At 37.8% G+C, this 15,165-nt stretch overlaps 1 protein-coding gene across 5 annotated transcripts in view; it reads right to left on the bottom strand.

The window, feature by feature from the left end:
- Positions 1-3,234: 3,234 nt before the first annotated feature.
- The window catches only part of Arb2a (ARB2 cotranscriptional regulator A), a 430,754-nt gene continuing 418,823 nt past the window's right edge, over positions 3,235-15,165 (bottom strand). For all 5 annotated transcript variants that reach the window (XM_074077088.1, XM_074077083.1, XM_074077087.1 and 2 more), the window contains one exon: positions 3,235-6,277. In XM_074077088.1, coding sequence (XP_073933189.1) covers positions 6,135-6,277 — 143 coding nt within the window. In that variant the 3' untranslated portion in view covers positions 3,235-6,134. The remainder of the gene's footprint in view (positions 6,278-15,165) is intronic.

Raw genomic sequence — 15,165 nt, 5'->3', positions numbered from 1 at the left:
CAGACAATTCTTAATTTTTTCCTCAAAATTTTTTTCTGATGTTTTTGTTGATGACAGTAAAATTGCCTGATGAAGAAATTGACAGAACATTTCAAATGAAAGCCATTGCATTATAGGTTATTGAGTGAAATTCTCATCCAAGTGCCTTTTCAGAATTAAATCATGCATCTAGTATATTCCCTAAGAATCCTAGTAAAGGCATATCTGCAAGATTTTAATAATTTTGTAAAAAGTCCTATCTGTATGTATCTCTGCTCTATTGTATTTCAAATTTGACAGATTGCTTGCAAACTAAAGACATCAACAGTTTAAATCAGTTTTTTAATGAAATAAAGCCAACCTTACACAGAAGTATATATTACATACAAATAGAATTTACACATGTAAATGAGATTGACAGATTTATTTATTACAATGCCTTATAAATTTTGGACATGAAAAGGTTATTCAAAAGAAAATAAATGTACAAAATTTCATGGACAGCAACACATATTGAATACCTACTATGTTACAGGCACCAAATAGACATACACTATGTCTGTATATTACAAGTGGAATGCAGAGGCCTGGGTGCATGTACCCCACAGATAGATATGTATGCCTGTGTGGAACATATGCATGTATGTGCACAGAGATATATTTTTCTATTAGGTCTTAAAAAACCCCTGAGTTGTTTTAGAGAAGGGAATAAACTTTACATCCAATGGTAGTTAATTCAGACCACAATTTGACAGACCACAATTTGGCCAATATTTTCCTCATAGCATGAAGAACAGGACTTAGAATTTTAAAGTTTAGTTCACCAAAAAATGCTGCTCTTCTTAAGCCACTTTGAAGTAATGCTAGTGAGTCTACGATCCAGATCTACATGTTAATCTCTAGTTTTGCCTTCAAACAGAATTCAGTTACAAAGAACTTGGAAAGATTTTGAATCTATTCAGGAGAGGAAAACTCTTTAATTTTCTGAGGAGTAAAAACTCCCCAAGAAACTTCATATAGCTTCTTAGATTTTGCTTAGCATACGTGATAAAACATTGATTGTTGCAGTTTGGTGACCCATGAAATTTGGGGGTTAGTTTTCTCTTCAGACCAGAGCATATAATTATGCAAATAAAGAGCTGTCACTGATCTAGTGAAATACTCACAAACACATGCACTCTGAAATTGGACAGAAAAGTGAAAATGGTTGGTGATGTGATGGTGCCATGGTTTGTTTTCCTGCCAAGTTTCTATCCAAGTTCATTATTCAAATTGTAAACTTTAAAAAGCGACATATCATTCTTGGGGTGTTGGTTGTCTTTTCATTTCAGGTTCTTTGTATTGGTACTGCAGGCTGCCCACAAAGTACAGTCCAACATATTTTACCTATGATAGATTCCTATATTGCCTGATGTAATAGCCAAGGAAGAAAAAGGTGAATGATCTGCAAAGATGCAGAATCTTTCTAGGTTTTTTTCTAGAAATACATTTTATGTCTGATGTAAGTACAACTCAATTCCAACAACACAAAGAAATATAGTGAAAGGTTTTCTACAAATCTCAAGGCAAAGGACTAGGAAAAGTTGCTTGGAAGAAATGGATTAAGTCCAATTTCCATTTTCAAAATTTGTTCACTCAAGGGGAAAATACTGGTCACTCTACGATATCTTCTTAATGGTCAAATTTTTAGGACAGTTTCCTTCTATCTAGCAATTCTTTAACATTCGTGGTTCATTTATAGTTATTATTCCTGTAAAACTTTTGTGCTAAAATTAACAAGAGCTCTTCAGTTTAATCATGAACACTGACATTGAGGTCTTCTGATTCCAAAGTTACCATTGCACAGGCTGTTGCATAATTTTAGATGTCATGGAGAGTCCCACTGATGAAATTTGAGAAGCCTCATGTCAGACCACTGACTGCTAAAGACATCACCACATGAAAGATCAGTGGTGTGAAACTTTAAAAACATCGATCCAAATGAATCAATTAAATCAACATTCATCCTTCCCAAGTATGAGGTTTAAAACTATCATTGCTGCTTAAAAAAAAACCTACATAGATTTCAAGATAAATGCTGGAATGCTTTGATGACTACTTCTATCCTCGAATCTCCGTTAATCGACTTTGTGCTATTTCCCTCTTTTCAACATCTTCCACTTGGTGTACTCTCTTTATTTTAGTACAGTGCATGACAGTTGCAATGCTTTAAATCTAAAACCACCTAACAAAGCTGATGCTTTAGGTAGGGTAGCTTTAAGCTCTGTGAAGTGTTGATTAAAAACCTTTTCCCAGACTCAAACTGATCTTTTTTGGAGATTAATAGAATATTAGATAAAAGGAAGATGAACAATTCAAGAGACTCCCACTCAGTCATTCTATACAAGGAAGGAAGTAAAGTATTCAACTTTTGAAAGGGAGTACCTCCTGGAGTCTCTTATTTTATATTATTATAGCCCCTAATAAGTAATCATAAAATCACCACCATCATCATCCCCCTTTTTTGCCACCCATATTTCAAAGATAAGAATGTCTCACATTTATTTAAAGACATATCCTCCCCCCAGAGTCATGGGGAAATTTTTTAAAAAGAAATTTTATACTTGTAATAGTAATCTTTCTTAAATGAATTAGGAGTACAGCCACTAACAGTAAGCTATCGGTTTACAGTAGAAGCTATGAATAATAAGATACACACAGTGTTTGGATTGAAACTTCAGCTAATCCAGAGGATCAGGAAAAAAAAAACCCTCTAATTTATTAGCAGTGATAATACAGTTAACATATCTTGTCACCCAAATCCTCTCAAAGGAGCTACAGATTTTAAGGAAGGAATAAGTGTAAAGTAAATGTGAACAAGTTAGTTTCAGATTGGAAATAATAGGTTAACAGGCGTTTGAGAGCAATTTAATCCCACTAGATTCCCTTTGGAAAACACACTTATTTATGGTATATTAAAGTTTATTTTATAAAACAGTATTTGATGATGAGTTGTTCAAAATTTCTTGTTGAGGTATTTTAAATACTAAGAACAAATGACTTAAAATGTTACTTTTGTGAAAGATGGGAGCCAAATAGTGATTCAACTCAAGTTAGGATATTACCTTATGTCAATAACAATAGTAATAATAAGTAGCTGTGAGTTTAAAAATATTGATGAATGTTGTCCCATTATTCCTTTTATGTTTCAGCTTAAAAAACTTCTGCATGGTTGGTGAATAAAGGAACTTCTGAGCAGGAATAATACACTACTGCTTGTTAGTTAAACTGTCTTTTATTTTAAAATGGTGAACAGAAAGATATAATATACAGGTAACTTCTATGCTTTACTCTTTTTTTTTTGACATATAAACAAGAATGCAATGGAAGCACAAGGTAGAAGTTAGAGAAAAGAGCAATTATTACACATTCATGGATCCCTTCAAATACACATGGAGACTTTTAAGGACTTGTACTTAGGTACCTTTACAAAGCTTCTACGCTGTTAACTGGCCTTTAAGTTTCAACAGGGCTAGTTTTGAATCTTAGATTTACCAACACCTGCTTTCTCAGCCCACTTGCTCTACGAATTAAATATGTAATTAAAATAAAAAGCCCACTTTCTAACCTTAAAACCTCTACTCAACAGAAAACTTCTCTAAGGAAACCGGAATGGGGACAAGACCAGAGCAGAAAGACTGGTAATACAAGCTGCTCCTTGGCAGGTGGTTACCACCCACTGCTTGTTGCTACTCCAACAGTACTATATGTTTATACTAACATCAACAGGTTAAAAACATTATAAGGAACCGCATCAGTTATCAGTTGGCGGTCTGGAATGGTTTGCCAGTTCCCTCTAGGTTGCCATAGCTCAGATCCACAAGTAGAATTACATTTACACAACTTAAGTTTGCAAATAGCTCCTCTTTAGATAGTTAAAAAGGGCCTTACAATCCAGTAGTTTAAAAGTATTAAGGGCATTTAAACAGTGATTTTTCTGTATACAAGGTTTTAAAAAAGAGGTGAGAAAACTGGAGAGAAGGAGCAGGAGTTCGTTTATAAGCGAGCCTATTTGTTTTAATTCAGCTGCAGAAGCTTCACAAATTCAGCATTTGCACAACTGGTTTTTTTTTAATGCTATAAATTAGTTTCCTGTGAACATTTTCATATACTGAAAACAAGACAATTAATAACACTTGAAAAAATATATTGAATCCACATCAACTCTCAAATTCTCTCAGTGGAAGATACCATTATTTTAAACACTTTACCATTACTTCTAAAACAGGAAAGATCCAATAAAAAGGGTTAATATCACAGACCACTGTGCTTGACATTGTTGGGATTACACATTGTAAACCACCCAGGAACTGGATAAATTGCCACTTTGATTTTTTCTCCTAAAAGATACAGACATGACTGCTGAAAACAGATCACTTGAATTTGCCATCATTGAAACTATAGAACGAATGAATATACTTGTATGCCACACAGCATGAGATATTAATTAGTTTCGAAACTTGCTGAAACCAGCTCATAACATAAAACATTTATCCATGAGGTGGTTGATTTCATGTTTTTTTTGAGGCATTAGACAGTACCATGTTATTTTGGGTACATCTTATGTCTTCAAATAAGGCAGGCACATTACTTGTTGCATGTACTTTAAAAAAGGATGAGAAATATTAAATTCAGAACTTCATTTATTAGAAATAAGCTTCGCTAGATAATTAAATTCTTCAAGTAATTAAAAATTGATGTTAAAATATAATACTTTAATTTGAAGTGAGAAAATGTTAACTTATTCTATCTTTTGTATTTCACAGTGTTGGCCAGATCTTAGCTGGATTAAAATAGTTAATTGTTGAAATTACAGGGCAAAACCCTACAGAGGAAGTGGAATACTAAAAATGTTAACTATTGGACTGAAAGGAGAAAATCTTTCACACCCAGTCTCTGTTTTCCTATTGGAGAGGAAAACGGAAAGAATCATTTTAGCCCTATGTAGCTTACCAGAAGGAAAGGCTCCAGAGGACCCAGTTTCATTTTTCTGACAATAAAAATTGTATACATAAAAGGGCCTGACTCCACAACCGCTAAAGGTCATTCTAGTGGGGATTAATGACAAGGACACCCACCACCACCTCCCTCCACAGTAAGACATAAATGCATAACTTCAGTGTGTCATGTACATTACAACGCCACTCATTACACATTACATATTTAAAAAGTAAAGTCAACGCTTATAATAAAGTTGGAAATGCCATTGAAAATGCGACCTTTCACACTTACACTTACAAGATCTCATGTTTTGGTTTAAACATTCTTTTTTGAAACTGGAGATTTGTGTAAAGTCTCATTCAACTGGCAAAGATGTTTAGCAGTAATGCGAATTTGGTATTTCATAGATCTTTATGCAATGTTTTTCTCCTGGTCTCGAAATGAAAATAGATCGTTAGGAAAAGAACAATTTGCACTCCCCAAACTATATAGTACATCCTGGCATTCATGTTCTAAATTTAAATTTGGCATGGGTGGGGGTCTTTTTGAGAGAGAGAGAGAGAGAGAGAGAGAGAGAGAGAGAGAGAGAGAGAGAGAGAAGAAAAAGGAGGGAGGAAAGGGGGGCGGGAGGGAGGAGAGAGAAAGAAAGAAGAAAGAGAAAGGAAAGAGAGGAAGGAAGGAAAGAAGGAAGGAAGGAAGGAAGAAAGAAAAAGAAAGAGAAAGAAAAAAAAGTTAAGGTGGAAGTTTGAGGTGGAGAATAAAAGCGTGCTCCGTTCGTTCAGGCCGGGTAAAGCGGACGTGGTCCGGAGGGAGGCGGCGGGGCGGCCTCGCTGCCGCGGGCGGTAGGACCGCGCAGACGCCGCGGGCGCCCATGGCTCCGCCAGGCAATTAGAGCGGCCGACGGCGCGGGCCGGGCGCTGTCAGCCCGGATCTGCGCGCGGGCCGGCAGCGCGGAGCCGAGCTCGGCCCGCGGGAAGCGCGACCAGTGAACCCATATTGCTTTGACAGTTGCACTCATCTAGAAATAATGCAAAACGCTACTTAGATGTACATATCACGACCCTGTGCTCTAGGAAGAAAACAATCTAATGAGGGGCTTGGGAGGCTGCTCGCCATGAAGAGGACGCGCCCGGGCGCGGTTCCCGGCGTCCCGCCCCGTCGCGCCCGCTCTCCTCTTACAGCTCTTCGTGTTTTATTCGGTGGGAGCGTCGCGTCAGAGCCGGCTTCAGAGAACTGGTCTTGGCCTCAGAGGCTTCGGTAAAGAATTTGAAAATAGACGGGAAGCTCTTCCAGGAAGTGAGCTCGTGGCGGTCGGTGCCTGCGGAGAGAGCACAGGGTCGATTATCGGCGGCCTCGTTCGCAGGCCGCGTCCCCGCCGAGCCTGGTCCCCGCGCCCCGCCCCAGGGCCCCGCCCGTCCGCCCCGAGCCCGGGTACCGCCCCTCGCGGGCGCGCGTCTCGGGGCCGCCGTGCCGGAGGCTGCTGGGGCAGCGGGCCCGGCGCACCTGTATCTGCGCTCACCTTCCGCGGGGCTCGGACGCACGCAGCTGCGCCCAGGCCCCGGGCCGCGTCGTCTGAGTCCCCATCACGCCCGACTCAGGCACACGGCGAGGACTTGCTCGCGGGCTGCCGGAGGCGCGGCCGAGAGTCCCCGAGGCCTCAGCCCCTCCGGGCCAATGGAGGAGCTCGGCGGGAAGGGCCACTCCCTCTCCCGCCTGGAAACCACCCACTACCCCCGGCCCGGCGCGCGCGGGGATTGGCTTCCCCGCGTGCGGAATCTCGCTCCCACACCCACTCACAGCACCCAAGAGTCTTTGCTTCCCGATGGGGAAATCGGTTTTTTCTGCCTCTCCCAGAAGCTGTGATGTTAGACACGATTGCCTCAGTGAGGTTACTGGGACCAAATCATGCGGGCTGCTTAATGAAGGACCACACTCAAAAGAGGCTCTCTAGCGGGCGACATTTTTCTGATTTTAGGGGGATAGATTTAGAAAAGCTGGAAAAAAAAAAGTTTCAAAGCAGTGACTGCAAAAAAGAACATGTAGGCCTCCTATTCTGTCAGAAGGGATTCCGCTTAGAAGTTGTCAATTTACAGGGATTTTACTACACCTTCTTTCTGTAGTTCTGACTTAATGTATCAAATTTACCTTCAATTTTGACACAGGCAGCAAATAATACTGATGCCGGCATTAGAGTACATGAAGAAATAGATTAATCTGTTTTTGATTTCTCATGATAGCTTATACCATTAATCCAATAGCTTCACAATTTTTAAAAAATGCAAAAAAGAAAATAATTACAGAAACTCTCCCATAGAAATAATGAGTAAATAGATTTAAAACAGTTGGAATCTCTTTCTAGATCACTCAATTATGCTTGGAAGGCTGCGAATTCAGGGCCTCTGTCTGATACTTTAACATTGTTAATGATAATTCTTTAGTCTGTAATAGTAGGTCATTGCTATGGTTACTTTACAATGGAGCAACACTTTGCTTTCCCCTTCAGCTATTCGCTGAGACCTGGTAACCACATTTGTTGCCTAGCAACAGTTTTGTGACAGTATCACAATCTGGGAGTTACAACAATAAGGATGCTAGGGCTGCGCTCGGTTGGCCAGAGAGCAGAAAGCTACAGTCTGTGCATGTGACTTAGCTGTGGAAGACAGCCCCTCTCTTTATAGGTGCGATCACAAGGATGCACTCATCGTCCTCTTCTCTGCAGTCTGGCCTTTTGGACTTGAAACTAAGATCCAGTATTAAAGTCACACCCTTGAAAAATATCCTCAGTACTCTTGTATTCAGACTAAAAAATGAGGTCATTTTTCTATTTGCCTACTCGTTTCAGGCAAAATCCAATGTTATTCAATGGAAGGGATGGATGAGTGTAGGCTATCCTGGTAAATCCTAAAGTGCCTGACTGGAGTCTGACAATTATTAATAGAATTCTTGGGAATATATATTGCATTAGTAGCTGTGTAAAATTTCAAGTTCTTAAAAATGTATAGAACATTCTGAGATTATTATAACTTTTACTGATTAATTCAAATAATGCTCTTAAAGGATTCTCAAGAATTTGGAGGAATTTATATTCTTTAAACATATGGGAGCAGTTGTAAGTATCCTCAGACATGCCTATATTAAATAAAATTTTGTGTGTATATCTAGAAGGAAGACCAGTTTCTGGATTTACAAAATGTCTGTCTCTATGCCTATAGTGTTTGCAACCCTAGTTTTAGTTCAATCACAACTAATAAATTGCACTTATAATGACAAAATATTTTATTGTAACTTTTTTTTCTTTTGGTGGTACTGAAATTTGAACTCAGGGCCTTACACTTGCTAGGTAGGTGCTCTACCACTTGAGTCATCCCTCCAGCCCATGATAAAATATTTTGAAGTCAATTGTTTTTCTTCTTTTTGGTGAAAGACCATTTTCAGATGCATAGTACATGGCAACACCCACTCCCAAATACAATAAGCCAAAAAAAAAAAAAAAAAAAAGAGGTGTTAATTGTCTCTTTTTCCTTCCATTCCCCAAGCTTGTAGCCACATTTGGCATTTCCTCCATAGCGATCACACTTACAACTACTAGTGTTACCAAGGCTATGATCAATTTGTAAGCTTTCTCAGGAGCTCCTCTCATAATTCCTCCCACCCCTTGAGATTCAATTCAATCTATGCATCTAGAGGGACCTAGGAGTCAATGGTCTGAAGCAATTTTAACTCCTTTATTTCTTTTTTTGTTTTCCTGGTGACAATTTTTTTGAAGGATGAACAAATTTTCCTGGTGATAAAATCACATCAACAGCTTTTTACCTTTAGCTTATGATGGCTGTCTGCTTGATTAGTCCTCGGCTGGAAAAAAACAAAGTCCTGGAGATAACTGAGTACCTGCACAGGCTCAGGTACCCTTGCAACTGAAGAGTAAAAATAGTGAGAATTCGTGCTTGTGTCAGAGGTAACAAAATTAGTAGGACTAGAGGTAGTAAGCAAGGTAGCTTATCAAACGAATTACACAGAATGGGGTGGGGAAGACAGAATTCTCTCTAAACTACGGAATAGTAACATGAATATCTTATATAAAAATCTCTTTTCAATTTTTGGAAAAATTTTTTTCTTGTACTAGGATTTGAGCTCAGAGCTGGCAATTACTAAGCAGGTGCTGCTATCACTTGGTCCTCCCCCAACCCAGCCCTTTTTGCTTTAGTCATTTTAGAGGCTCGAACTTCTGCCCAGGGCTTGCTTTCCACTACCTCTGCCTCCCACACAGCTGGGATCATAGGTGTATGCCACCATATCTGGCTTGTTCTTTCTCAAATCTATGCATCTAGAAGAACCTAGGAGTAAATGGTCCTTTATTTCTCTTCCCTGACTTTTTGCCCAGGCTAGCCTTCTTTTATCTCTTCCCCCAAAGTAACTGGGATTACAGACATGGCTCCAAATTCCCTGTTTTAGGAATTAAGAACTTTTTTCCTACTTTTAAAATCCCCATTTTCCTAATCTACAGAGTAGGGAATGATCTGCCAGTTCTCAGGGAATGCTATCTATACCCTTTGGATTGATAGGCTTATTGTAATTGGATAATTCACTTTGGGGAGAATTCTGTTTCCTAATCTATAAAATTAATTTGGAATAAAAGTAAAAGCTAAAGAGTTGCAGTGTTTCTTTACAAAAAAGTGCTCTGGCTCCGTCTCAATCAGTGGTTTGTACTGGGGGTGGTAGTGGCCTCTACAGGTATTTTGGACACTTGTGGGAACATTTATGGTGGTGGAGATGACTGGAAGGTGCTACGCCATTGAGTGGGAGAAGGTCAGGAATGGGTGGGCATCCCGTAATTCACAGGGCAGTAAAGTGTAATAAATTGCTCTGCATCCCACATGCTTTTCACATGTTCAAAAGCTATTCATGGAATTGAAAACCCAATTTTTCTGCAAATAAATTCAAAGTACTCTTTGCACAATTTTAATATGTACTGAATTTTCCAGGAATGCAACTACTTTGTAAATTGATGAGATTGTGTACTTTGTGTATTACCCAGAGTAGTCTACTCTGTTAAAAAAAAATCTCACTGATGACAACACTGCCCACGGTACTTGAATTGCCAATAAGCATATCTGAGCATGCACTAGTGGCTGTCACATTCATGGTGACTCATGCATAGAATCAAGTACCTGACTACTTTTACCATGCCTTCTCACGTAGACTTTCCAAAACATTTTAAACACTGAGATGCATACTAGTTTTAATTTCATTTATTTTACTCCTTCTGTGTTAATAAGAGCAATATGATTTAACAATATTGTAAGCAGGTAGATTATGTTAATTCTGAACTTATTTCAAGAAAGTAAAAGCAATGTGTAATATTTATTATAATAGGAAGTATTTAGATAATTATGGGTCACCTTACATAAAAATGAGTAGTTTATCCTTTTTTTAAAAATTACTTTGAAGACCAATTCTTTTTATAATTTGAGCTCTACTGTAGCTATCTCTTTTAGTTTTCTACAGAGCAAGAATACCTATCTTTTATTTTTCTTATGTTTGTTCCACAAGTCCTGTTTGTCAATGATGTTCTTCATTGTAAAATCACCAAATGCAGGGAACTTCTAATTAAAATACTGCACTGAATATTTCCTTGACCTATCACTTGTTTCAGAAAATGAATTGTCACCAATTTCAAAGCAGTAACGATAGCACAAATGGTCAAAAGGATTAGAAAGTTTAAGTATAAAGGATGAGAATATAAATCATAGGAGAAAAAACAAATTGCTAAAATGTATCATTTGTTTCCCCAAAGACTACATAGTTAAGAAAAATTGTCTTGTAATGGAACTCATAAAGAAGGAGGTTACAAACCTATAATAGCTTTTAGAAATTAAACAAAAAATGGTTGAAAATAGCACTGAGAGTAGAATGCTTAAAGAACAGGATAAGAGAGATGAAAACATTACTATATCTTCTGACTTGTCTATTTCTCTTCTTCTTGTGATAACTCCAATTCAAGTGTTTCCTAAAAGCCAGCCTTGTCCACATTCCTGTCACTTGATTTTAGTGCTTAGACGTTTTTGGGGGAATGAGGATTAGAGCAAAAACTATGTCAAAATAGGCTACTGAGTTAGCATCCAAAATTCTTATGGTTATTTTGGCAGGTGTGTACTACTCTAAAGCAGTATCTCATTTTATGAAGTAGTTGTCTTAAAAAGTTATATGTAGATATGATTTCTGTAAGTGGATTTTTCTTTTTTGGTCCTGGGTTTGAACCCAAGGCCTCTTAAATGCTAAGTATTTTCTCTACTAGTCAGCTACACTCCCATCCCTATAAAAAGAATATTATAAAATGAAGAACTATGTTATTTGCCTTGTCAAGGAATCCCTAAATAGAGGAAATAATTTTCTGGGAAAGCAAATAATTATGTTTTCAGACACACACACACACACACACACACACACACACACACACACACAGAGGCACACAGGCACAGAGGTTAGATTTGTGATAGATGATGCTTACTGGTAAGTGGTATATGATGAACAGTCTGGTTGTGGAGTAACTTATCCCCATAAAGATAATTTAGAAGAATTTCTTGGTTAGTAATTCACTATTCTAATATTTACTAGTCACTTTATCTTACATATTCTCTGATCAAAAGGTCATGGAACAATTTCAACAACACATATTTTACATGTTAGGTTCTGGTTTAGAATAGGGAATATCACTGTTCACAAAGTCACCTGTGAATATGAAGGATCATTTTTTTCAATACCTTTATTTTTGGGGAAAAATCCTCCAGCATGTGCTGCTATCCTCTTACTACTTACCCCTCCTAAAAAGAACACATTTTTAAAGCAAAAGATAATAAATAAATTTTGTAAGTTCCTATGATAACAGAGAAAAGAAACTAGACAGATATGAAACACATTAATATTAACAGGATAACTTGTCTGTGATATTTTCAAAATGACAAGGCTTGGTTTTAAAAATTGATCTTTAACAAGAGAAAGAAGTATGGGCAATTAGGAAGTAATGAAGACCCTGTCAATATAGCTGTGTTGATAATAACAGGTAAGGGAATTCTTGAGAAAATCTAATATATAAAAATCAGGAGGTCTGTAATATGCATTATTGAGTCCCATTGGGATTAACTAATGAATTTATGAGCTCACCAGCAGTTATTTTTAGAAAGTTATAAAGAATTGGAGAAATATCAGAGCACTGAAAAATAATGAGCCTTCTAAAAAGAAATAATATTTAACTACTAAAATTTATTTTAAAATGAATTCTGAAGTTTCTGAGGAGGATATAATTTTTAAAAAATCACAAACTTACCAATATTCAAACAGAGAAGGGCTCCCAGTGGAGACCCTGCAAGTTAAAAGGGCCAAATGTGAATCTGCCACACTGAGAGGTAGTGAATGGGGCAGAGTGTTCACTGACACTGTGTAAGGGAAATGCGAAGTGCAGCCCAGTAAATGTGTTGTACTACCTTATTAAGTTACCTGTTTAAGACACATGCAAGTCTCTTTCTATTGCTAACATAGTTGCAAGTCCATTAAAGATGGTATTGTGTTAAAACCCTAAAAACAAGATGTCAAGTTGTTTCAAGAGAAGAGATAGGATGAAATAATGACATAAAGTAGTGTTGGAAACTTTAGGGTCATTTGCAGCTTCTGGGGTAGTCTGTCCTTTTGTTTGTTATGAAACTTTTCTGCCAAATACCTGTCATCTCCAGTGGGAGGTAGGAATGAGCAAGGGACATGGGTTAGCTTAAGACCCTAGGAAACAATCCTGGGAAATTCTTGAAGCAGAGTAGACAACCTTTAGTAGATTTAGGTCTCTGGCACTGAACCCTGGGGCAATCATACTAATCAATCTTCTCCCAATCAATAAAAATTGGATGTGTTTTTATTAATTTATCTGTTGAAGTCAGACAGCTGGTGTAGAAGTGCTTTCTTGTCTTACATACTAGTAGTTGGGCTTCATAGCTATGCTGTTTTCCTTTAAAACTAGACCTCAAGTTTGGACAAAAGACCCATTTCCAGTTTCTCTGTGTCATTTTATGTGATTTTAATTTTATTTAAATAAATTTTATTGAATATATAGAGGTTTACATTATGATGCAGATAGCAAAATGGTTTCTATAGTGAAGCAAATGAACATATCTATCATATAATTATCTTTTGTGATAACAGCAGCTAAAATCAATTAACAAAAATCTCTAATATAATGTAATTTTATTAACTATAGTTATGTTGTGTTTTTGACCTATAGCTCCCCATTTCTTCTTCCCCTCCGCTTTGTATATTTGACCTTTGACTTTTTAAAAAAAATATTTCAAATATAAGTGAGATCATGCAGTATTGTTCTTTGTGCTGGCTTATTTAACTTAGTATAATGTTCTTCAAGATTCATATATGGTTATAGCAAATCCTTATCAAAATTCCAATGAGTTAGCAGTCTGCAAAAAACTGAAACTAGATCCATGTATATCACCCTATACCAAGATTAACTCAAAATAGATCAAGGATCTTAATATCAGACCACAAACTCTAAAGTTGATACAGGAAAGAGTAGGAAATATTCTGGAATTAGTAGGTATAGGTAAGAACTTTCTCAATGAAACCCCAGCAGCACAGCAACTAAGAGATAGCATAGATAAATGGGACCTCATAAAGCTAAAAAGCTTCTGTTCATCAAAAGAAATGGTCTCTAAACTGAAGAGAACACACACAGAGTGGGAGAAAATATTTGGCAACTATACATCAGACAAAGGACTGATAACCAGAAAACATAGGGAACTTAAAACTAAATTCTCCCAAAACTAATGAACCAGTAAAGAAATGGGCAAGTGAGCTAAACAGAACTTTCTCAAAAGAAGAAATTCAAATGGCCAAAAAACACATGAAAAAATGCTCACCATCTCTAGCAATAAAGGAAATGCAAATTAAAACCACACTAAGATTCCACCTCACCCCTCTTAAAATAGCCATCATTAGCAACACCACCACCAACAGGTGTTGGCGAGGATGCGGAGAAAAAGGAACCCTCTTATACTGTTGGTGGGAATGTAAACTAGTACAACCACTCTGGAAAAAAATTTGGAGGCTACTTAAAAAGCTAGACATTGATCTACCATTTGATCCAGCAAATACCACTCTTGGGGATATACCCAAAAGACTGTGACACAGGTTACTCCAGAGACAGCTGTTTATTGCGGCACTATTCACAATAGCCAAGTTATGGAAACAGCCAAGAGGCCCCACCACTGACGAGTGGATTAAGAAAATGTGGTATCTATACACAATGGAATTTTATGCAGCCATGAAGAAGAGTGAAATGTTATCATTCGCTGGTAAATGGATGGAATTGGAGAACATCATTCTGAGTGAGGTTAGCCTGGCCCAAAAGACCAAAAATCGTATGTTCTGCCTCATATGTGGACATTAGATCAAGGGCAAACACAACAATGGGATTGGACTTTGAGCACATGATAAAAGCTTTAGCATACAAGGGAGGGGTGAGGATAGGTAAGACACCTAAAAAACTAGCTAGCATTTGTTGCCCTTAATGCAGAGAAACTAAAGCAGATTCCTTAAAAGCAACTGAGGCCAATAGGAAAAGGGGACCTGGAACTAGAGAAAAGGTGAGATCAAAAAGAATTAACCTAGAAGGTAACACACATGCACAGGAAATCAATGTGAGTCAATGCCCTGTATAGCTATCCTTATCTCAACCAGCAAAAACCCTTGTTCCTTCCTATTATAGCTTATACTCTCTCTTCAACAAAATTAGAGATAAGGGCAAAATAGTTTCTGCTGGGTATTGAGGGGGTGGGGGGAGAAGGAGGGGGCGGAGTGGGTGGTAAGGGAGGGGGTGGGGGCTGGGGGGAGAAATGACCCAAGCCTTGTATGCACATATGAATAATAAAAGAAAAAAAATTCCAATGACATTCTTCACAGAAATAAAAAAAAAAAAAACCGAAATTCATATGGAACTACAAAACCTGACTAGTCAAAGCAATACTGAGAAAGAAAAACAATAGTGGAGGCTCACGCCTGTTAAATCTACCTACTCAGGAGGCAAAGCTCAGGAGGATTGTGTTTTGAGACCCTATCTCAAAAAACCCATCACAGTAAGAAGGGCTGGCAAAATGGCTCAAGGTGTAGGTCCTGAGTTCAAACACAGTACCTCAAAAAAGAGAAAAACAATAT

The sequence above is a fragment of the Castor canadensis genome, chromosome 6 (assembly GCF_047511655.1).
Source record: "Castor canadensis chromosome 6, mCasCan1.hap1v2, whole genome shotgun sequence".
NCBI classification, from domain to species: Eukaryota; Metazoa; Chordata; class Mammalia; order Rodentia; family Castoridae; genus Castor; species Castor canadensis.
This window is presented reverse-complemented; position numbering and strand designations above follow the sequence as displayed.